The 25,556-nt window shown below is 39.5% G+C and overlaps 1 protein-coding gene and 1 long non-coding RNA gene across 5 annotated transcripts in view; both read right to left on the reverse strand.

The window, feature by feature from the left end:
* The window catches only part of ESYT2 (extended synaptotagmin 2), an 86,755-nt gene that overhangs the window by 53,404 nt on the left and 7,795 nt on the right, over positions 1-25,556 (reverse strand). For 3 of the 4 annotated variants that reach the window (XM_040546231.1, XM_040546230.1, XM_040546233.1), the window contains exons 2-4: positions 3,044-3,085; positions 2,117-2,251; positions 884-960 (exon numbers count right to left, since the gene is read on the reverse strand). In XM_040546231.1, the coding sequence (XP_040402165.1) occupies positions 884-960; positions 2,117-2,251; positions 3,044-3,085 (254 nt within the window). Of the gene's footprint in view, positions 1-883; positions 961-2,116; positions 2,252-3,043; positions 3,086-14,574; positions 14,599-25,556 lie in introns of those variants that run through there. The other variant, XM_040546232.1, reaches the window with a different exon arrangement.
* On the reverse strand, positions 7,818-11,796 carry LOC121064565. Its single transcript, XR_005816552.1, has 2 exons — positions 10,554-11,796; positions 7,818-8,562 (listed from the first exon to the last, which is right to left on the reverse strand). It is a non-coding gene; the product is annotated as an uncharacterized LOC121064565 (long non-coding RNA).

The following is a 25,556-nucleotide window of genomic DNA, read 5'->3' on the forward strand; positions in this document are numbered from 1 at the left end:
CTTCAACATAGTTGGGATTTAGATAAATATTTCAAAATTAAGAATAACCAAGTTCAAAGTTCAGAACTGACTTTGGAAAATGGGCTGAGAGGCCCAATTATCCTGCTGGTTACTGCCAGGGAAGCAGCAAGAAATGTAGAAGGCTGCTGTTGGATGGATCATCAGTGACTGACACACCTGGCCTTTCCACGTGCTACAAAAAGGCAAAAGCAGTCACTGTACGATTTTTCTATGACTACTAAATACACAAATGCTACTGGATTCACTGAGCATGCTTTGAAAAAACTCTGTAACTGCAGATACAGTGTTGAGAAAGACTTTGGCAAGCATTGGCTAGATCTATTTATAAACCTATATAAAAGGGGTCACGAGGAAAGGGCAAAGAAACCTGAAGCTGCTGAGCATTATATAATACATAGATTTACTTCAGTTGGTGGTATGAGCACAAGTTACTTCAGCAGCTATCATTCTGTTTATCCGATAGTGTGTTTATAAAGAATCTAGGTAACTGAGAAAAGACAAAAATACCTAAACATCTTATAACTGAAATTTTAGATTAGACTAAACCCGATGGCAAAGTTTTAATGCATTAAAAAAAAAAAAAGATCATGCTTTAGCTCTGGAAAGTTTTTTTTGTTTTGTTTTTAATTAAACAATGTTAGTTTAGTGATGCAGTCACACACTGAGTTGATACACTACTTCCCTCAGATTAATTCTATTTACAGCATGCAGTTCCTTCCTCCATTCATATGCAATCAATTAGAGGTAACTATATTTGTGCACCAAAGCAATTATTTTCCTCTCACCCCAGCATAACTGTCCAATCAAACAAGGCACATATTCTAAAGCATGGACACAGCTGTAATATGAAAATAAAGACTACCTGATTTGAAGATCCAAAATGATCTGCCTTTTGTCCACATTTTCAGTGTACACTTTTACACCATTTATCCTCAGTGGCTGAAACAATGAAGCAAATCAAAGTTGGACGCTTCTGCTGTATACATCATATCAAACTCTTAAATTAGAAATAAAGGTGAATATACAAATATTCATGTCCAAAGGTAAACAAGTTAGACATTTACTACAAGCATTATTAAAAGGCATTAAGCATTATTAAAGAAGCAACTCTATTAGTTCAGCTCAAAACAATCAAAAGCATCCACTCACTCACAACCCTTCTGGCAATTAGACTGGGTTTAGACTGCTAGATTTCAAGATTTACCAAAGATTTAATATCAAGTTTCTATGCTCCTTCCCTTCCCCCCAGTCAATACACATCTGATTTCTCTATACTGGAGCACATCTGACACTCTCAGACAAAGCAATTTGTCACCTCCCTGTGCAACTAAAACAACTGCTCCTTAAGGGAATCTGGTCAGAATGGATGGAAAATAGTCCATAATCTCCACAAAAAAAATATCATGTAAAGTACTTTGTGCACCTTTTTTTTTTTTTTTTTTAAATAATCTCAAAAAGTAAAAGTTTGGTCCACGCAAGTAAGAATAAGTAGTACCCAACCTATTGCAAATAACGTTAACTTATTCTTAGCTTGGACTGGTCAAACAGGCTCTTCTGCAGGCATGTGAGAGTTATATACCATGACCCTTTCTTTCATGGGAACAAACAGCAGGTGAACACACCTATCTGTTCGCTGAAATTGTTCTATGCAGCCCTGGGAAAAGCTGAGCCAGCAGCCTTGTGACTGGACTCCATACATCACATGCTGAAAAGCGAATTTGTTAAAAGACAAGGTAACTGCACTTGGATCATCTGATAAGAAAAGGATAGTGTTTCCTGCTCACTTAATGTAAAGCATTACATGAACAGTATTAAAATCACGTTGTTATGTACTCCACATGACTAGGAATTACTTTGAGTCTTCCCCCCTGTCCTCCAGCAGATTTCTACAGGAGAGACAGCAAGGAAAAGAACCCCAAAGCCTGAACAGTGTTAAAAAAAATCCTAACACATTTTTATTTTAACTTTACAACAGAAACCAGAATCAGGCTTACCACCCAGTGTCCTTGAGAAGTGTTTTTTTGTAGATTTAAACAAGATACATGAAAATGGTACATTAAGTAGAACCTCTTAAAAAACTTCAGCAGAAACTGACCTGATGACCAATATCAATCTTTGTAAAACTAAAAGTGCTGAGGTGGTTGTTTGCTCCTCTTACTGCTGGTTCTATGGTCTCCCGGAAGAGCTTCTCAATAAATTGGCAGATAAAAGGCCACATCTGTTTTACAGTCTAAGGAAAAAAAAAAAAAAAAAAAAAAACTACATTGAATACAACTTCCAACACAATCAAAAATAATTTTAAAGGTATATGTTAAGAAATGTATAAAGTTTTGAACATACCAGATCTCTAGACAATTCATTACAGACATAAGAAGTGGTAACTTTTTACATACATTTACATACACTTAACAGACAAGAAAGCTTTCTGGACTTCTCATCTCAATTATGCAGTCTGCACATGCTGAACAGTAGAGAGAAGGGTGATGAGGGTTAAGTCTATTTGCATTATTTGCTATTTTCTAATTTACTTGTTCTTCTTTGCTCTTTGAATGAAAAATATTTTAAAATACCCAAGGTACATAGATCTGTACCTTCTATTATTACAGTTACAAATCAAAACTGCAAAATTGGTTTATTTTTAGATTGTAGGTCAGGATCCTACAGTAACTGGAAAGCATCCCAGACAAAGAGAATATAAAAAACTGTGTTTACAGCTGGTATGACTTCCACGCAATTATAGCTGTCATTATTTTAATGTCATCTAAAGTCATTGTCCAAAAATCATACGTAATCTCAACGTCATGAAAATAGACGTAATCTATCATGATTCTTTCTTGTGGCTGACTGGATCACCAACGAGAAACTTCAAATGCACAAAGAGTGTAAAAAGGTAAAAACATCCTGTTCTTCGATTCTTCCATGTGGTTTTTTTTTTTTTTTAAACTCAAATCCTCCCATCTCCTCCACTATGTTTTTTTTTGTTGTTGTTGTTGTTTTAAGTAGTGCTAATTACTACCCTTACCTTGTTGAGCCATTCTGCTCTCTCTGTATCTGGAAAATGGACCTAAAAAAAAAAGAAAGACAAATGAAAAATTAATACAAATATAAAACATGTTTTAGTTAATCATGTCCAGTCATTTATAATACAGAAAAGCCTAGTGATCTCCATATGAGCAGTATATACAAGCAAACAACACGTTACGTACTGAGCATTCTTGACAAAAATATTAGAATTCAATGAAATAAAATATGAACTCATTTCTGAACTACATAAGTGCAAGTCCAAGAATGTATTTAATAGTGACATCTGGAATTGCTTTAACACTACAAATTAAAAAAAATAAGCATAGCTGACACAGCTAGTGCAAGATGTCAACAAAATTTACCTCTCATGTTTCAAGGGTTTCTAACATGACATACATGACTGCAAGAATTTTGACTGCAGTTCTTTCATTTGTTCCAGATCTTTTGCAATATCAATAAATTATGGCTAGAAATAGTTATTCAATGAAGCTGAAGCTCAGGTATATGGATTTAAGTTCCATCAATAGCCCTTCAAAACACATTTTCAATAACTTATTTTTTAAGCAACTGCAGAAGTCAGCGAGAGACAAGAGAATGATGATATATATAGTGGATGAAAGTACCCGATACAACAGGAAAATGACAATTAAAAGCTGGAAAAATAGCTGCAGCTTTCCAGACACAGAACGAAAGCATGGTTAGTAGCCTTACATACTCCACATACAAAAGACAGGTAAAATTGAAGTAGTTCAGCTGAAGCAGACCTATGCTTTTTTTTTTTTTTAAAGCTGTGAACAGCTTCGACGACAGGATGCAGATCACACTTCTGAAGCACAAAAAGCCTCTGAACACATGAAAAAACTGTGACCTACATCTACCAACTTTTGTGAAGCAATGTCTCAACTGATCTGCAAAGTCTTAATCTCTTCATAGCATAACAGACTGTACTACTGGTTTTAACAGCAATGCCTACTGGTTATTTTTATTATATATACATCTCAAATGAGAACAGTGAATTAGATATACACTTCTTAAACTGTATTTTAAACAACCAGAATTTGAAAGCAAGCTCCCCTAATAATTTGAGTTAGATTTTTATTGAATTCTTGCATTAATGACGAGCATCACCATATTCTTGAGTATGCTCAAGTTATCTTCACAGCACTCCTTAATTTCTACTAACCACACGCGTTTTAGCTCTGCTGGAGGACTAGACCCTGAATCAATATTGTCAGTTATTTTTCTAAACAACTTTTTACAAGCGTATCACAGATCTACCAAACCCGCTACAAGTGGCACAAGAATGATCAACAGCATCTGCTTCTGACTGCAACAATCCTCAGCAGGATTTATTTTTATGAGAAATTCTATCACTTAGTGATGACAAAAAATAATTATTAAAAATTGAGTGGTTTCAGACCCATATTATCATAGTTTTTATTTAGAATTAATTTCCTAGAAAATTATGGTGAGTAGGATGTCAGAAGTCTGTATTTAGAGGGTGTTTTTTGCTTTCTTAGAAAAGTACTTTACATTTTCACATTTTCAACGACTCGGTTACCATATGTACATGAAATTACAGCTGAATGAAGCTTATGCCCAATTTTTATCTCCCAGGATTCTCAAGTTGCTTCCAGTGGCCAAAAAGTCAAAGGAAGGAAAAGAACCAACACTATGCCAGACCTAATGCTAATAAGCAACATTTTGGTCTTTTTCCTAAAACGTTTGCCTGCTGAATCTGCAGACAGAAAATGTGCTAATTCGCAGTAATTACTCATCTCTGAAGCATGATGTTGGACCACCACATGTAATTCATTCTGATTTGCTGCCCAGATTTAAGGTATAAATTCGTTAAAGCATAGGCCACACAAAGGATGCTAGGCACACAGCTGACACTCAATGCACCTGAATGCACTGACAGAGGCAGCAGCATCTCCCTCTTGCACTCACCAAGCACCCTTTGCTTTCTGTCCTGAATTACACAAAATAACAGGCTTGGAAAGAACCAAGAGGCCACATACACAAATTTATTATTTTGGAATTTTCTTTATCTACAATACAGGCTTTTTTACACCTTAACAAGGCTCAACTCTTATTTTTTGACATATTAATATTTACTTGTCCTTTAGCGTGTCACACCCATTGTGCTCCTACTGCTTAGGTTAGGACTATATAAACCCAGTTTACACCTGCAGTTGCACATGTTAAAGGATAACAAACTGTGAGTTGTAAAGCGCAAAGAATAATATTGATGCCTTAGATTTAATTCTTAGTACTGTGCAAGAGAGTACCTACGTAATATCTACATATCCACATAAATGTCACTAAAGGCAAGCATTGACAAGAAAGTCAGACACCATTAGGTTCCAGCATTCTTCTGGAAAGAATCGTGAACTGCTCTCAGCATAAGTCACAGGTATCAATAATCAACTATAAAATAAATGTTATGTATATACACAGTAGTAGTTGTTATCCACTGGTCCTCTCACTCTAAAACATTTTCTTTTTTAAAATCATTGGCTAGGTAGTCAGCCATTGCCATTCTCCAAGCTGTCTATCAGCCAACCCTTATATTTAACTTGTATTTAGTGATTGTGAGTATAAATACAGTATGGTACAGAGGTCCTTAGGGTGACTGACACAACGCAAAAGGTACCTACATTAAAAGTAGGAAACTTCTGCTATTGATGAGAACATTCCATAAAATTAAATGAAAAAACTTTCTTGCTACAAACCAATCATTTTTTCATGAACAGCATATTACGGCAATGTAGAAAAGAGAGCAATAAAAGCAATTCAAAACTGGTTTAAAAAAAAAAACTACCCTACAATGTAGCTTTTTTTTTTTCTTCTATTTCCCCTCAAGGATTACAGGCAAAAATTTAGACTCCAGTAAAAATAACATGTTGTATTAGCTATGTTTAAAAGATGCCTGTCTGAGGCCACATGACTTAGTTTATATCTGGTTCCTTCCATTTGTATTGCACTTAATTACTTGTTGCTCCATCCAGCTGAAGATCCGAAAGACACTTGACTAGTCACTTCCAGTTTTATTATCTGGTCACACGATATAACCAAGAACCTTGATACAGTTATAACTACGTATTCTACGTACTACAGCTTTCCAGTTATTTCACAAATGTCTCTCAAATTAGATACCTTCTGCTTACTTTGGAATGCTAAACTGAAAAAAAAAATCCTTCTGTATCAAAAGCACATCTGTCCAGATTAAACATCAAAACCTAAAAGGTATCCTGACTAGTCTCCATATTCTTCTTCATGCATCATCAGTGGAGGGAGAGCATACTACAGGATCCTCAGAACAAAAGTGCAACCTAGCTGCTTTAAATCACCTTCCGAAAGCACACCAGAAGCAGTTATTTAAACTTAGCCTAAAGCTAAATGGCATGGAAAAAACACTAAAATTACGTGAACCTTTGAATTATAACTGCCAGATTAATTTGTCTAAAGTCATTGCACTTTTAAGTCAAATTGACTGGAGAAATTTGGTAAAAGATTCAAGCAAAGGAATCCCAGCATCGAGAGAATTAGAAGTATAATACAGCAGTATTCAAGTTCAATTTAGCACCTTTTTAATGTGTCTCACTCAGCAAGGCAGGCAGGCCTAAAAACATTTTAGGCGAGAGAGAGCTGAACAGAGCTGTGGCCTAACACACAGCATATTCCAGCCAGCAATTCCCTGTCTCAAGAAACGAGGAGCAGCAGCAGAGGAATCTTCCTTTGCACAGAGGAATATGCTCCGAGTCTTCTGCTGCTCCACACAACGTGGAAATGCTGCTCCTCAAACCCAGGCTGCGGACATCCACTCTTCTCCAATGAGAAGTAAAGCAATTTTAAGTAAAATGAGTCATTTTAAAGTAAAATGAGGGTGAGCTGGAAGGGAAAGCAGAGCAGCCGAGTCTGTCTCCTGTTACGCTGTCCACCTCCATCTTCTCTTTCCAGTAATTCACCTCCACTGTCATTCTGGCAATTTTCCTAACTTTTTCAACCCCAGAAATGCTGCAGCTCCCTTATCTTCTGAAATACAAGGCAAAAAAACACACTAAACATCCACTGTTGCAGAACTGCTGGATTCAGTATTCCTGAAAGAAGTTGAAATAGTTAATAATTAGGGTTCTTCAAAGCACTGCAATTAACCACAGGCACTTGCTGACTAAATTAACAAACAACTGCTGTTTCCATTACTTTCTGGCAATCACAGTTTGTTTCTGTTTAGCATACTTTGGCATGGATTCTGTGTTTGCAGTCTTAAATATATCAAAATTACTAGCCTTTGCACAGCAAAATTCATATTCAGCATTATAAATGCTGTAAGCTGTCAGTACGGGAATTAGGCAAGGACCCTTGAAACAACTTTACTGAGAATTGTTGGGCGTGTGTTGCATATGGAAAGGCTTTTAACAGAAACATCTGGGAGATCCAGAAGCAGGCTGAATATGGGAAATCAGTTTTGTCATATACACTATTACAGCCACAGGGTACTCCTCAAACCTGTAATTACAAAGGCCTATGTAAATCAGCAAGACTAACCATGTCCTAGAACTAAAACCTACCTAAAATAAGCAGCACAGGTTTTGGCAGTAATTGCCTGTAACCAAAACTCAAACATCTGAAAATCTAAAGGAGTGGGGGAAGGGCCCTAGGATCAATTGCTACAGCTCTCTGAGCGCTATAAAACCTGAAAGCAAAGTGGAAATATTAGAAAAATGGAAACTTATCTAAATGGAAGAAGCAGTCACAATGCCAAGCAAGGTTAAGGATCGTATTTATTTATAAACTGGAATGTGAGCCATTGAAATGCTTGGACAACACGTCGGAAAACAAAATAAACCTTTAAAAAAAAGAATTACATGCCCTTTGAGTCAGCTCTGCACCTATGAGATGAGAGCGGTATTAGACACACATACTTGGTATCACGTCAAATGTTCCTACGACGTCCTACCGGCACAAACATCGTCATCCCACGTGAGCTGCTGCTATCGGTTCAGCAAGTCCTAGGAGCTGCCACGACAAGCTACAGAGCTCTGCTCAGCACAAGCTTTCCAGCGCGACGTCTGCCGTGTTCTTCCCTGTCCCACAGGCTGTCTGCCTCCAGTCAGAGGGAGCACCAAGGTGAAGAAGTAATTCTTTCAACAATGTGGCAATTACACACAAAAAAAGGTTGGCTCTAGTAGAAAGGCTGAAACAGATTTTCAACACCTTTGGATTTAAATAGTAACACAGGAAAGCTACTATAACAAGTGATATCCCTCAAGTATTGGAACTGAAACTCCTTAAACGGTGTAAGAAAGTTGTATTGCATTGCAGCCTTCTGTCACCTCTGCTCCTCTCCTCTTCTTCTTAATGTCTAAAGAAAGTCCTAATGTTGACCCATTTAAAATTGTCCAATATGTTGACCCGTTTAAAATTGAAATGAACAGTAGCTCACAGAGATGGGATAAATATCCTGATAGCTCCTAACGGAAACTTCCTGACATGTATTTCTGTGTATTATACCTGGAAGACAAGGAAAATGATTAGCAGTGTATAGGCTGTTTTTTCGTGAAGTCAGGCTATGCTAGCATAAAACAAGTCTTCCTAAAATGCTGCAAGAGGCTGCAGCACAGTTAGGAGAGTCACTGCTGCCTAAACACAAACTGCTGAATTTCACTAAGGCCCAAACTATAGAGAGGGGTCACACACCCAAACCTTCTGCTGTACTAGAATTAAAATATTAAATTAAATTGAAAATATTTAATGTTTTTAAATGCATGAAGAATCTATATTCGTTTTTCCTCAGTGATTATAAATGTCCACCATTTTCTCACTTAAGTAATACAAGGATTCCAGTTTGTTTCAATATTAAAAAAAAATACCAATTACGAACATCAGACTAATTGAGAAAGCCGTCCTGTTTCCCCAGCCCATCCCCTCTCATTGCAGAGGGCACTGGGAATTACATTTAGAAAGCTGACAATCCTGCAGTTCTTTGCTATCTGGATATTCCACCTAGCTGCAATGACAAACGCTGTCTTTGAAAACTCAAAATGATGCTGGTGTTTGCAAAGAAAAGCTCCGGTGCCCTGATACGACTGATATGGTCGCCCAGAAGCCGGTCTTGCAATTCAGAACTGAAGGATGCTGAGGCAGCACAAAGCCCAAGTTCAATTTTCACCACGCATACCTCTCACTTCAGCATCTATTACATACGCTTCACTCATACTGGCAGCGAGGCTTGTTGAGAACTACATTACTTTCCATCAATTTGACTCACCAGCACGAAAACTAAATAAAATTTGCTTAAGTGCTGCTATTTTTGCGTTCGAGTACAAAGAGAGACGGAGCGAGCGTGCTGCAAGACAAAGTTACCCAGAGCCCTCCTATTCAGCAGCAGCTTGCCATAATAAAATCCTCCGGGATAAGCATTCTAAGCAGCTGCTCTGGAAAAATGACAGAACAGTAGTCTGCTAGCAAGGAAACTGGGAAATCCTACTTCTAGCCTGACACTCAGCCTTTGCAAGCCCAAGTGGAGGAACGCCGTTCAGCCTGAAAACTCAACATCAGTAGCTTCCAGAACACACAAACCAAATACTATATCCTTGCTGTGCCGCTCTTGGTTACACAATTTCCTTTCAAACATCTGGAAATATACTGGCCTGGGTTTCTGTCATATCTGCGTGCAAAATCCACCCTACCTACAGGGCAGACTGCTGCTGCCAGAGGAACCACGCAGCTTCCCTCCGCCCGTTCCATCCCCAGTTGCAGTGCACCTCTTTATAAATAGAAAGCTTTAAGCCGTCAGTCCTCCAGCACTGACTGATCTAGTGCAGCCTCATTTCAGAAGCATCTTCAAGTGCCAGCACATAGTACCACTTACCAGAACTCAGGCTTCAATATCGAGATGAAGTCGACTAACTGCTTCATTCCCACTGTAGTTTAAGAGGACCTCACAACGTTTTTCACTATCGCTGTATCCAAATTTCTGTTCTACTTTCAGCTGGAAAAGGATCCTAAGTTTGCAGTGATCCATTTGGACTGGGCCAGGAAGGCCAAAAACCAGCCAAACCAACAAAACCATCAGCATAAAAACAGACTGGGAAAATTAAGTTATGCTTCTCATAGTTAGATGGCTAGGCTTTTTATTTTCATTTTAAAAATCTAATATAATAATAAAAATTCCACTATACTTCATGTAAAGGGATTTCAATTTAAAAGCACTTAGGAAATCACTGGATACAGTAGCAAATCATGGACTAGAAGCCTGGTTAGGTGCAGTATGCACAGAGACCTAACAGCCCCCTGTGTTCACCCCCCTGACACCTGGCCGCTGCCTGCAGACCTGCCAAGAGCCAACCCTCCCATTACATGGGCTCAGTTCACACCCGTTAGCCAGAAGCCATCAAGAACAAGGACTCTGGAATCAATCCCCAAGTTTAGGGGGAGTGGAAAATTCATAACAAAAACAGTTCAAGGCATCCATCATCTAGTGGTTGAAACAAAAGACGTACCGTTCCTGGAAACTGCCAGTTGGAACAGAAGTGATGTCGAGCACTTCTTAATAACGGGAGGCAACACCAGCTCTTGGGTTTGCCATTTTGATCACTTCCTAGCCACGTTTACAGCAGTGCTGTGACCTTCACTACTTAGGTGGTCAGAAGCACAGTGCCCTTTGCCCATCTCACCTGCATGGAGCATTCACTGCACTAAGTTATATTTTAAATGCCAATGTCCAATGACAGTCCAGGACAAGCAGAGTTAAATAAAGAACTGAACAGCACGACACTGCACACAAACAAAACAACCAAGAACTGGATTTACACTCCAAGCCTTGTTGTCACACCAGGTTACAGACATCTGGTGTAAGCAGTAGTTACAGGGCAGGGCATTTCACGACAGCCCCCGTTAGCATGTCTCTGGATTCCCACAAGCTTTGCAATCTCTACTGGCAGCAGAAACCCAGGTTTTAAATGGTGAGGCTGTGAAAGGTGTAGCATGAACAGCAGCTGTAAGGGCTCTCGCTGAATTTCGCTACCTGAAGCGCTGCACAGTACTACGTCTTGACACGTTGCCTACTTTATCCTGTTAAACTCAGATGTCATTTCACTCCTCTTCTTCCTTTCCCTAGCAAGTTTAATTACCTTGAAATTTTAGCTTTCAGGCTTTGTGAGTTTTATAAAGGTATTAACACCTTCTTTTCAATTTGTCACATTTCAGAAACATCTTTTGTACTTCTAAGCCTACATGACAAATGCCTTTTCAATTCCCTTGGGAATCCAGACATGTTCCCAAGGATCCTGCTGCATACCAGAGCGTTTTGCTGCCTTGATGATCAACAGAAGAAAAAATTTCCTCTCTGGATTGCTAAATATTAGCTTTCAAACTGACTTATACAACCAGTGTGGCAGCACAACTTAATATCCTTTGAATTGCCTATAGCTACGAAAAGAAGCGCTGGGCTCTGCACCAAATTGCCAACCACTCTTACTAGACTAAAACAGTGAAAATTTTGTCTTACTTCTCTGACACACCACCCACTTTCCTAACTAACCCCTGCAGGCAGGAGCTCTGACTCATTACACTTAAGGTTCCTTCACAAGGGAGAACTTACCCCGTTAACACTTGGTAAATTATACAGCTGATCTCTAATGAGACCACGGAGCCCTTCTGTGCAGATTAATATGGACATCAATCTTCAGAAAAGATAAAAGTGTTCAAGAACTACTGACCATCTTCTGCAAGACTCAGTGCCCTCCTTAGCAGGGAAATTCAATTTCCTTTCCTGTTATTTAACTGGCTTACCAGCAGCTAATTACTGAAGAGTACAATTATCTTCTTGACTCAATGTGCACATCTTGGCATGAAACCTTTAAAAAAACCAAACCTATAATTCACAACACATTCGGCACAAATCTAAGTGAACTCAGACAAATATCGACCACTTCAACTTTACTGGTTTGGGGATGAGCAAACTGCAAACCTGTGTTTGCAGAAAAACAAACGAGCTAAAGGGAGAACTTCCATTTTTGTGTAGTATTCAGGCTAAAACAGACTATCAGAGCATGCAAATTCAAGCTGGGTTAACCTGCATCCTGAGAAGTCAAACAAGTCTGTAAAATATGCTCATTATTCAGTTTTTAAACTGAAAAAAGTATATATGCACACTCATGTTTTGACTGACTCATAAGAGAAGCAAAAGTGTGCAACATCCTAAACTTCATCCAGTACATCTAGCCAGTTTATTCTTTGTATTAAAGCATTTTTTAACATAAAAGTCATTCAAAGTATAATGGACATTTTGAAATCCCCCTGTATCATTTCCACCTGCACCACTACAAATTTACTACATAAAATCCATAAAGTGTAAGGCTTACGGACAGATGATGTGTGGCAGCTTTGTTGAAACTGCAAATACGCAGTGACAAACTCTCTCTGAAACTCTGAAGCTATGCTAAGGAAGTGACAGAAAGCAGAACATTATAACAACGTGAACACATTATTTGGGTCTCAGTTAACATAGCAATAAAAATTGGTGGGGAGGAAAACCTGAGATAACTTGACGGCACCAGGCATGGCATTGCCAGCTTCCACATGTATCTTTCTTGTTCTTGGGTTCAAGCACTTCATCAGCCACCCACCAGAGCCCTCTGAAACCCAGCGGGCTCTTTGCTGTCTGCATTCATTTCTTTTCTTCATCGCTTTAAGTCCACCACCCACTCCACAAATCAGTCACAACACGCTCACTGGTAACACTACCATTTGATCCAGAAAGTGCAAAAAGCTTGCCCGAACAGGTTCTAAAACATTCGGAAGTCCAAGCAAATTTCTTTAGAAAGTCACAGACACAGACAGGAAGTGTTATTTGCATATTTCTGTACTGGTTCTTATAGAAAGCTCATCAGTTTTCATATCAGATTACCTAAAAGCGGATGCACTAACGATTTCTAACATCAGTTCTCCCTATTTTGTGTTGTGTCCCCGTCCCACCCCCCAGCAGGCTGTATTTCAGCACAACACACAACACGCTGTTATTTCTTAGAAAAAGATACCCAAAACACATCCCACACTTCCCTGGCACCACTTAACATAAGGACTCCTGCGCTAGGTGAGATCAAAGGCCCAGCTCACCCAGCAACCACAAGTGATGTTCAAGGGCAAAGCACAAAAGCAGCAGTGTGACGTTATCCCTCCCTGAATATACCCAGATTCTGCAGAGGCTGAGTAACCTTCGTGGCAGGACCATGCTGAAAACAGGAAACCAATGAAATACGCAACTGGAAGACGCTCTGACCATTGAATTCCAACTCAGTGCAATCGCAGGCATCATTGTGCTATTTCTGTTATAAACCCCACCCCAACACCACGGAGTTTGCTGCCATTGCTCAGCACAGAGGAGGAACAACAGCCTTGGTGTGGTTTGAGTAGCTCGGGTTGCTAAGGAAAGACTGAAGCATGCTCAGCCAGACCAATTTCTAAGCTCAGGTGTGTGACTTCATATGTGTGAGCTGCACGGTGGAACCAAAACCCAGCCTGCCACCCAAATAAATCAACTGTTGTCCTTGTACACCAGACTTACTGTTTTGGCTCTAGGTGTTGTCAACAAAAGATGCTTTGGACGGGAAAAAACAACAAAAAAATGTCATCAAATGACAGAAGACAATGTTCAACACAGTTAAAAAACCCCACCGAACTTCTGCAGGAATATCCTTTGGTTTTGAAGTAGAAAAAGTTATTTTCATTATATACCGAGGAGGTTTTATGAGCATGTTTTCAGTCTGTGCCTACAGCTCACAATTCCTGTCTTCATCCAAATCCTGGGTCTGTTTTAATAGCCCTTCACCTGGCCGAACTGTCCCATGACTGAGCTTAACACTTCCTAGTCAAGAAGGTATTTTATAGCAAGTACAGCGAGCACGCTTAAGTCAGACCTGCAGAAGGAAGAGAAACCACTGAAACACATCCACTGTTGGAAAGCAGCACACTGGGTTTTGTGCATTGAACTGGTTCATGTGGCATCTGCACATTTACACCCACCAAGTTGCAAATCTGCCACAAGACCCATAGTCAGTCACACAGCCTCCAACAGAAAGATATTGTGGGAAGGTCAGAAGCAGTAGGGTTTTCAGATCTAAATGCAACTAAATTTCATTATTGTGGCATTAGGAAAATAGGTAAAATCTTGGCCCAAATGAAGTAAGCCGCCAAACTTGTACAAATTCTAGGAATTCCACAAATTGCACACTGCAAAAACTACTGCAGGAAGAATCCTTCTGCAGGTGGGAACAAGGCACAGGCAGCTTGGCCATGGAGCGTGGAGACTGTGTCTATGACAAATAATAAATTAAAAATAGACAAAACCAGACTGAAAGCCAGCACTGAGACTTAAATTTGTTAACTTTGACACCGATGAACTCAATTTTCATCGAAAAAGTTAAACTTGAAATAAACAGGATTTAAGCCTTCTAAGAGATGCTGTTCTAGACCACACACAGTAAGCAGGAGGGCAAAGCTTGCTTTCAGTCTGTCACTTACCGAAAGGCTGACCAAGCTCTTCTAGACCATGGATACCAATGGGCACGCAGTACCTTTTCTCCAAGACACTGCTGCGTGTTGCAATATTACAGTTAAAACCCTCCTAGATATTTGAACGTCCTGTTGATCCTTTGACTTGTGTACACAGCAGCAGTTCTCCAGTCACTTGACCTTCCCTGCGAGTCTTTACAAGTCAACAAAACCAAGGAGAACAAAATATTGCTATGGGTAGGAAATCTGAAGTTTAAAAATCAACATCTGATTTTTTTTTTGTTTTTAATTCACAAGTAGATTTCAAGAGGACGACATCTTTTAAGCTATCGGTAGAAAACACAAAAATACGAATGACTAAATAAAGTAAAAAGCCCAGTCGTCAGCTGGCAATGCTTCACCCTACTAAATTCCTGTGGGCCCTGGTTCCAGATAACATCCCCTGAGATTCCGGCTTCCCGTGGACACAGATGCTCTCTCTCATGGCTGCAAACCAGCAGCGATGCCATCTTTCAAAACAGTTGTCTTGCAACATGCTCTGACAAAACATTCCTCAGTCTCTGTTATGAATTCCTCCATCATAAAAACAGGGGAAGAAAGTAATCACAAAACTCTAAAAAAAATAAAATAATAATACAAGTGTTCTTTCTAAGCCTGGCTATTTTTAAAGCAATACTAAAAAACAAAAGAAATACAAAAACCAAAAACTAAAGAATCTGCCTCCTCCTTGTTCAGGAAGTTTAACATTTAGCAATATATTTCTTGAAGGATACGTCATTTTCATTTCTCTAGTTTTAATATAAATTCGCGATGCTTATTTTATTTGCATGTATTTAGAGGGAGACGTCGATTTTTGGAGAGAATATGTTGTAGATTTACTGAAGCAGTTACAGAACCAGCCCTTCAGTGGAACTTTAAACTGTGAAATAACTGCCCTCTTGAGTATATAGCCAAGATTTTCAAGAACAACACTGGTTTACTTCCAGGTACCAAGCCCAATCAAGCATGAGCAGTGACGTAAACCACAGAAAGTTGTTTCTGTACACACAGCCATGGCTCCTGCACAGCAAGTGCTTACAGCTGTGGGTAAACACCAGGTAACCAGCCCTGGTCTAAAGGCAGACCCCGCCCTCCAAACAAACCCTGGGTAGCAAGCACAGGAGTGACTACATTTTAGCACTGTCTTGGACACAGAGAGGGGATGTTCCAGCTTTAGACTGCTGGAATTGTTGGGTGTTCAGACAGGAGGGAGAGGGAGCAACAGAGTGGAGGAAAAAAAAAGTTGGATACATTTTTCCTTATCTGAACACAGCACAGGGCGGTTACCTCTTCCCTCATATTGCTGATTATCATCAATGCTGCAGATAACCCAAGCATTTGGGGATCTCTTGAATATTCTTTATCCTAAACTCTACCACTATAAACAGTCTATATTCTACTTTGCAATGTGGCAGTAAAAACGCTCAACATAAACTACTACTGCTTTACTTGGTGACAGCAGCAGTAAGTCACTTTGTAAGCACGCCGCCTGCAATTGAATCATAACATGAAGCACACAATGGGATTTTTAAGGAATGAGTCACTTCTAACTGACACTTAAGCTCTCCATTTCTGCATTTTGATCTCTATCTGTGGTCCCACCTTGGATGTTTGCACATTGTACAGCTCCAATGGGGTAATCAGATCATGCCCACTAGATCCTGGTTGCAGCTCCACACCAGGAAGACTCCTTTTACCTCTCAGCAACTTTTCTCCTACGTACGGCTTCACAGCAATTTCAAAGGTTTCCAATTTTAAAGATTCAAATATTGGAGATCATTAGGATGATTTATTCTGCGCTAATTTAAGATTTCCATCTTTTACATGTCCAACAGTAATCTAGTCAACCTACGCCTGCTTTATCATTAACAGAGAAAAGAAGGACCTCTGGAGATACACACCAGGCACCTTGAAACACTTCCCCCAGGGGCAGACTGAGTCCTCTGCAGATGCCTGTATTGATCATAAAGAAAACCTCAAATGAATACTGACTTATGTCTAAATTTCGGTTAAGCAAATTCCAGTTCTGAATGGAAACCAAATGTCTTATGCCTAAAACCAAAGTGAATATCAGTTTCATGAGTGGGAATAAGTTTATATCAGTTGAAGGCAACAGTCTGAACTGACAAGAATCAGCCACGGAGCCCATCAGTTCCCTAAAATCTAGCTTCAGGGAATTGTGCACACAACAGTGACAAAATAACTATGGCACTTAATTGGATTGCCCCTAAGCAGAACATTCCTTAATCTGGACTTTTCTTGATGGAGGTTATGTTCGTGCACATGCAGGAAGTAGTATCTGCAGCCCAGCCACTCTTATCTCCTAAACTCTCAGCAGATTTACAATAGAGGCTGCTGTACCATACTAATCTTTTTTTTTTTTTTTTTTTTTTTTAAGTTCTATTGTAGAATATTTACTTTATACATTAATTAAAATCCAGCAGCTGTGGCCCACAGCATTCTTTGTTAATTTTAGGCAGGTAAAAAGCAGCAATGGAGTTTTGACCTCATTACTCTACATTCTTATTATACAGAGATTCTTATCATACAGAGAAAAGGGACCTCATGCAAAAAATTCAGCTCACTCCTTCCCACTGACTGAAGACAGATGGCAGAAAAAGGCTTGCACCTCTCGAATGAGGTGCCCAAATTCAGCAGGATGAACCTACATTTCAGTCTGCAATAGCAAACGTCATTATTTGTACTAATTGGCAATTGATTTTTTTACAGCTTTTACTGCTGATTGTGTTGTTTTAGGCCTGAATCCCAGCCCCATATGATTAATAGATATTTTCAGCAGTCTATGGGCTGTATCCAGCCCTTAATCGCATGTAATAGCTTTCTTGCACAAGATATCACTTGAATTTAGAATGCAGCGATGACAGTTAAAACAGCATCAAACCCCCTGAGTAAAATACCACAGTTACTTTCAGATATCTGCATAAATAGTAGTTAATTGGCAGCTATACCATTTCAGCTTGAAAAAGTTATTTTGAAGAATTTGATAGACTTTTCCAAGTAGCCAAAAAAAAAAAGACAAATATTTTATTTCTTTTCACTCTAGAAGGGATGCTCAATCAAAATGCACCATTCCAGTTGCCAGGTATGATTTGTTGCATCCAATACAGCCCAGACTCTGGTCAATGTATTTGAAAAATTGTTCGGACGTAAATAGTCAGCCAGCTTAACATTCACCTACAGGTAATTTTTGTTTCAACTAAGTTGAATTTTTTTTCCTCTTAACTACATAGTTAAGATTTGTTTGCCTATGTAGAAGTCCTCAATCAAGTGACTTGTAAAGTACAGTGAAAAAAAATTAACACTGTCTTCGAGATACGTATTTCAATGCCTCATCCTCAATGTTCTTTTTTGTCCTCAGAAGCTCAATATAGTCACTTTCTGTTAAAATAGTGACATGTCAAATCCTATGTCATTAACTAATCTGAGCTACCCCAAATCAGAGATTTTTTCCCTTTCTCTTACTCAGTGGGACATTGCAGCAAAAGCGTCTTACTTAGACGTTGCATTCACTATAGTAGGACAGACAGGAATGCAAACAATCACAGCAGCGGAAAGTGGAGCTGGAGCTCATCACTTCGACTGTTGGAAGAGACTGGAACAGCAAAACCCACAAAACAACAGACTGACAAAAAAGGAAAATCATTGCCCCAGGCAACGCAAGCCTCGAGCAAAGAAGCAAGCAACCTTATAACTTCTCACGGGTTACATCTAATCTAGGAGCTCATGTGCTCCATTGGAATCAAGAATGAGAACTTTAGAGAAGAAATTCCAAAGTGATTTGTCAAGAGCTTAAAACCCATTAATTTTAGGAATAAGGAATAATCTCTCTCTGGCAAGTGGATATATTTCTATTGCTTTTCAAAGAGTCAAAGTTGAAATGATGTTCTACAGTTTTCTTGTTTGCACTGTGAGGACACAGATGTGAATCAATGTTATTACAGTCAAGGATAAGTGCTTTAAAGCAACTTCAAGGAAAAGCTACCATCATTTCCATCCCTTCAGGAGAGCTTCACTTCAAGCAGAAACGTCTCCACTTCTCACCAGAAGAAAAAAACTGCCAAATATTCTACATCCCAAATACCAGATTCACTTGAAATGAAGATGAAAGACTGGATATCTTCAGCGAGAACTAACACACGCTGCTCCCTGGTATCCCATAATAGGTTTCCTATTACCCGTTTCCTGCGTAAATGCTTGAATATCTTTAAAAATTGTCCAGCAGGTCCTATATGCGCTCACTGCCCACTACAATCCCTCCCCAGTTCTGCATAACATCCAGAACGATGCTGTGCAGGCTCTCCCCAGACTTAACATAAAGAGCCCTAGGAAGAAGTGGGAAATAAAAAAAAAAAAAAAGATACCTACTTTCAGGTATCTCCACTTCCAGTGACAGCTTTGTCAGAAGCCTTGTTGTGGTGTTACTAGAACAGCAGACTTCCCTCCCAGCAGCGCCAGAAAACCAGAAAGCTCAGTACATAGGAAGCAGGTACACTAAAAACAACACGCGTGTGCCGGAAGGGAATTCCTGAATCCCTGCTTTAAAATAACATTTTTGTAGTTTTTCATATCTCATACAGTAAAATTAAGGTTGATAATTAAGGTTTTTATTCTTATACGAGAAAGTGATTTGTAAACAAGCAAACAAACAAAACGCTATTTTCCAAAACAAATCCATGGTTCTATGGATTGCTCTAACGAACTAGAAAGGAAAAATAATTCATTAGGGAGGTTTTCAGCACATCAAAGTAACCAACTGAACAGCTTGGTAACATTTTGTTATTCACAAATACACTTTAGAGAACTCGTAAAAGGTAGGGCACGTACTGGACAAAAATCGCAGACAAGTTCAACCTAACACAAAGGAACTGGAAAAACAACTGTTGGCAGAAGTTTTCAATTACCATACGTCTATGTAAGACCAAAAATAACACAAACACTTACTATGCACAGCTCTTTAAAATGCTTTATACACAGACAAATCTAGCAGAGAGCTAATTATCACAATAGAGACTTAAATGAACAAGACAGAAGTAAGAAAAACGATGTTTTCAAAGGAGCACGGACAATTCAAGCACATTCACATCACCACGGTGCTCATACCTAACACACCCTACAAAGAGGAGGGGGAAAAAGACACATTCCAAAGCTCAAATATTTTCCCTAAAAGATAAACCGAAATGAAGACTACCATGAGCAAATAGAGACAGAGAAACAACTATATTTTAATCTAATTTATCAGTCACACCTAATCAATTGTCTAATTTATCGCTATCAGATATTCCTGTACCACTTACAACTCAAAAGCCAGAACCCAGATTCCCCACCTCCCTACGGCATGGAAAAATTCCCTTATTTCCTGGCTGCTATTTGACATTTAACTGGCAGAGGGTGGGTGGGTGGAAAAGCGTTCTCTTTCCAGTTCCAAGTATTTTAGGAGGAAAGTAATTGGGTGAGGAACACAGTAGTTTAAAATATATATAGTTAGTCAGCACCATAAACCTGATTACTAGGCTAAGACAACTTCCTAGCCATGCATACAGGAGCAGTTAGCATCCTAGTTCAACAACTAACTGGATCAATCAATAGGCTGGGTGGAGGGAAAGGAAAGAAATCGAAAGGTATTTCTTCAAATGAAATATATATTCACTGCAGTAATGACACTCTGCTTGGAAACACGCAAACGGGTGAAACGTGCTAACTACCAACAAGCCCCGAGGGCTCGCTCTGTAAGGCTGCACAAACACCTCAGAGCCTGTCTCGTAAAACTCTTCCCTGCAGAGGAATGCCGCACGAGTTCTTGTCAAGATTTTGGATGTGAAGTTGTAAACTTACTCACTGTTGGATTTCAAAGCTTAGCAGCCTACGGAGTGTGCTGTGTGAAGAACGGCATCCGAGAAAGCACACATACTGTTTTATATCAAGGTATGGGGAGCTGAAATAAGGCTTGAAGAACCATGTATTACAAAGAAAAAGTAATAGTGCATAAATACCAAACTAAGAGCTTCCTCAGCTGCTAAGCTCTACCTGAGTTTTCTTCCTTCCCACAATCATTTTTTTTCCCCAGTAAGCTATTTCAAACTGAACACGCACAACTTTTAAGAACAGAAGTGTGGATGGTAATACTGCAGGGTTAATTCAAACCAGAACACTTCAGGATTTATGATCACCTTCACACATCGGCATATCCCGCGGTTACTTTTAAAAATGAAGCAGGGAGGCACTGCGCTTCCACGCAGATCCACCTGCTTTCCTCCCACCTGCCCTTTAAAACAGACAGTGATGGGATACCGACAGACAACAGGTTGGGAATACATTTTGAATTTCGTATTTGGTGCTAATCTTCCAAACCTTCCCCAAAGAAACTATTTCAGTCTCTTTGGATAATTCACATGAGCCAGTATCTATCGGAAGGAATGCAAACAAAGGTTATGAAAACAACAGGGCGAGAGCCTGAACTAGACTGACTCAGTTCAAGTCTTCATTAAAACAGACATAAAAAGGTGGGCAATTAAACTCACAATCACAACTCTCTCAGGGGAAAGAGCCTGCTTTTGACCTAATGTAAACTTGACCCAGGCTGCTATACGATAAGGACAGCCAAATGACAATGTAATGCCCGTCCATCATGTGGCGGCTATTTTCAGCCAAGTAAATCTAGTTTCGTATTTCTAGTAACAACTTCCTGAGGCAGAATCCTGGGCTGCTTCGGCTGAAAACCGTTAGCCCTGCTTCAGGTTCCCAAGTGCTGACGAGAGTCCTGTAGTCACGTCAGGGTGTAGCAGACGAAACTTGGTGCAGTGACTCACGCAGGAACGCTCCTCTCTGAAAGGTTATTTATATAACCGGAGTTCCATCGGAAAAATGCTGTGTTTTAGCAATTTGCTGCACAGAGCCTTAATACTAGCTATTTAGCTGACAGGCATCTGAATGACTTCAAAAGTCTCACTACCTCCCACAGAACCTCTCTCTAAAGATAGCCATCATCTACTTTTGTTGCTGGTACACTTAATAGTTAAGTAAATACTGACTTCTTATGCAGAAAAGGTTTCTTACTAGTTGTAAGCCGCAGCTGGAGACTGAAAGCTAATTAAACGATAGCTTAAAACAAAAACAATCAGAGAATAACATGTTGGGAAGGACCTCTGGAGCTCATCTGATCCAACCACCCACTAAATATGGGGCTGGCTTTGAAGTTGGCTCAAAGTACTTAGGGTTTATGTGTTTGATAATTAGGTATGTTAACAGGCCTGTTTCAATGTTATCAGAGAAGCTGGATGTGCAGCTCGGCATTATAAACTGCTCAGGTTCACACTGGGCTTCCCATCAAAGGTATCTCAGCAGCGTTACTTGCCACTCCCTGCTAAGAGGGTCCTCTCATGAAAGGCACCGCTTCATTTCATATCAAAACTGGCTTCCCCAGCCGCCTTTCTGTAGGTACCAGCACGCGTGTGGCTGCACAGTAAGCTAACTCGAGGAACTGGTCATAGAATCAGGGGATGGTCTGGGTTGGAAGGGACCTTAAAGTCCATCCATTTCCACCCCCCTGCCATGGGCAGGGACACCTCCCACCAGCCCAGGTTGCTCAAAGCCCCATCCAGCCTGACAAAGCCGGTGATTAACTGGCCAGGTAAACGCTAATGCTGGCACAGGAAGACAGGGGGAAAACGCACCTGGGTGCAGGACAGCTGTTTTGGCAGGAGTGCACTTTTACTTTGTTTGGAAACTGCAGAATCGTTCTTTTTAACTACTGGTTTCCCTGATTCTCTCTGCAGTAAGCTTATTGAAACACAGAGGAAAGCAGGACTTTGCTTACAAATAAAACTTTTCCAAATAAAACTGGTTCCTTACTCATAAGAATGTATATAAAACTTCAATAGGAAGAAGCTTGAACATTCTCACTTTCTTCTTTTAAGAACATCACAGGAAGCACAAAAATGGAACAGAATGGTCAAAAGGCTGCACCATTTAAACTGCAAAGAAAAAAAGAGCTCTGCAAGTCCAAAAAGACCGGTACACGGAGCTTGGTAGAAGCTATGTGGGAATAAAAACTAGAGTTGGGCTGGGCATGGGGATCAAATGGCTCTGCGGAAAGGCTGAGGAGCATCTCCCCTCCTAAAACAACACCCCAGTGGGACTCAAGAAGAGACAGAACACAGCTCACCTGAACTGTGAGCTTCCGAGAAATACGGGACTGTTAGGGAACAAGAAAAAGATCAACGCAAAGTATCTTGAGATGAGGCAAATGGAATGGATTTAACAAGACATACATGCTGAACACAGACCCTCAAAAACAGTAAAGGACACAGTGGGCTTTGGGCAACCTGACCTGGTGGGAGGTGTCCCTGCCCATGGCAGGGAGTTGGAACCGGGTGATCTGTAAGGTCCCTTCCAACCCAAACAATTCTGTGATTCTATGATTCTGACTCTTGAACCTCACCTTTGTAATGAAACTTCCTTACAACGCAAGTTTAATCTGGACTAATTGAAGTCAATGGAGAAGGAATCTATTAGTGCTACCAATTACTCCATTAGCTCATGTGGCAAGTTTGAACAGCCTCACTATCCAGGCATGACAATGATCCGTTTTGTGATTTGATGGTCGTTTTAGTCACAAAATTTACATGAAAAGCATAGTAAAAGGAATGACATTCATGGAATCAGAACACAGAAAAGTTGGGAAGTGCCAGAAAGAAAAAATTAAATTAGATCCTTATTTTCCAAAACAAAACATCACATACATCTTCGGTTACACTGTCATCCCTCCCTGCTCGCCCCAACAGAACTTTTCTCCCATCCAGTGAGATGTCGAAGCTTCCTCAGAAGAAGTATTAAAGACTGCGTAAGAAAAGCAACTGCTGTCCAGATCCTCTTGTCTTTTGCTGCAAAGTGAGAAAAGCATTTAGCGTATGGCAGAGGGGACTGAAGAGGGTTCTGGGTGAGTTCAAGCCATCCTGGAGAACCACATACACTGTCAAACACACCACGCTGGCAACCAGCTTCAACCATTGCACAGGTGGCCACTTTTAGCAAGTTCTTGATTTGATTCTTCCCTATCTAACATCTTCTTTCTTTACTTTAAAGAATACTTCCCTTCTTCACCTGATAGAAATCTTAACCAGAAATACCGAAGTGCCATACAATCGAAAAGTTATACAAATGATAAAATGTTAGACCTAAGCAGTTCAGTTTCATAACCTACTTAATTCAAACAGTTGTTTAAAACTAAGACACACCCCTTTCTTACCAAAATACTCTTTCCCACTGTTCTTACTCACACTTGAGTACCTCGTATTTTATTTTCATTAAGTGCTCACACACACCATCCAAAGACAAGGATTTAAGTTTGGCTGGTGGGGTGAACATTTCCATCTTCCATAGGAAAGCACAGTATCCTATTTAATTTATATTGTCTGAGAATACAGAAAACAATGAGAAAGATGAGACTTCACGGGCTGAAAATGCTCAGAACAACCCTCTACCTACATTATCAGTGTCTAATGCAAAAATCTCTTGTTTATGCAATGCTTCCAGAAGGACCATACTCTTTTTTTTAATGATTCCTTTGTATTTACATGCTGAAACACAACAAATCAGTGACATAGGTCACTTTATAATCATTAACCATTGCTTTCAGAATCTGATACACTATGATACACTATAAAGCTCTACCAAACCATCTTTCAGATGCTACAGGGGATATTTAAAAAACTGCATTCTTTTAAAACCTCATTTCAAAACACGTTTTGAAAACAGCTTCCGTAAACCCATACCTCATATTCAGGCATATGGTCAGCAAGAAATTGCTGCAAAGCTCCAAAAAGTTACACTTGAGGCAATGTCTGCAATTAGAAAACTTATTCTATGCTATAATTAGCGACAGCTGGATAAATGGAAAATAAACTGCAATATAAATCAAATTATTTAAGACAAAGATTTTTATCTTACTAGAAACAAAACGCTACCTGTTCTTTCATTTTAAAATACAAGAATGGGACACCAAAGAATTGTTTTGAATGCTTAAAATTTCTACAGCAGGCTGTCATTACTGTAAACTACTATGAAAATGTTTTGATAATAACCTTGATTCATCTCCCTATTTTCCAGCAGGCTCTCACATGCAAAAAGATAAAAATAAAAATATAATTTAGAATGCATATCCAACTACACTCTGTGATGTGCCAACAGTCTCGAGAAGCAGTAAATCCTTCTCTAAAGCCAGAAGCAGCTCGTAGAAGAGGCAGAAAAGGATGACTTACTCCAGCCTTCCTTCCCCCCCTCCATAAAGCTTCAGTCTTTACTGACAAGATCTTTATGACTCCTACCTATTCAAATATGGCTCAAGGTGGCCCCACCCCTGTATTCAAAGACTATTCTGGCATGGAAACAACACTGGCAGACCAAAGTGAAAGTAAAATTTAAACATAATAAAAAGGCACAAAACTTCAGTTACTCAAACAGCACATCAAAAAAGTCACTGATAACTGTTGGATAGCATCAGTTTGTTATATTGAAAAAAAAAATCCATTATACACAGATAGCTAGAATGTCTGTTGTACCTAAAAACAGTTCAAAAGCATACTAATATTTTCAGGTCAATATTTTTCTACAGTAATTTGATATCATGTTGATAAACATCAGCTCATCACATGGTTTTCTACCATAAACACTCTGGAAAAGGATCTTTCCGTACGAATCACACAGTGATGCTTACCCCATTACTACGTGACAGAAAACAGTATGAGACACAAGTCAGCTCAGCATAGTTTTAATACAGTAAATTTGAGAAACAGAAGATATTATCAATGTCAAACATAAAAGTTAATTTTTTTCCACCTGGTTCTCCATTCCTAGAACCCATCGTTCTTACCTACGGCATACTCTTAGAAAGCCACCCAGGTCACCTTCTGAGGTACAAGAAGTAATACTGAACC

Source organism: Cygnus olor, chromosome 2 (assembly GCF_009769625.2).
Source record: "Cygnus olor isolate bCygOlo1 chromosome 2, bCygOlo1.pri.v2, whole genome shotgun sequence".
NCBI classification, from domain to species: Eukaryota; Metazoa; Chordata; class Aves; order Anseriformes; family Anatidae; genus Cygnus; species Cygnus olor.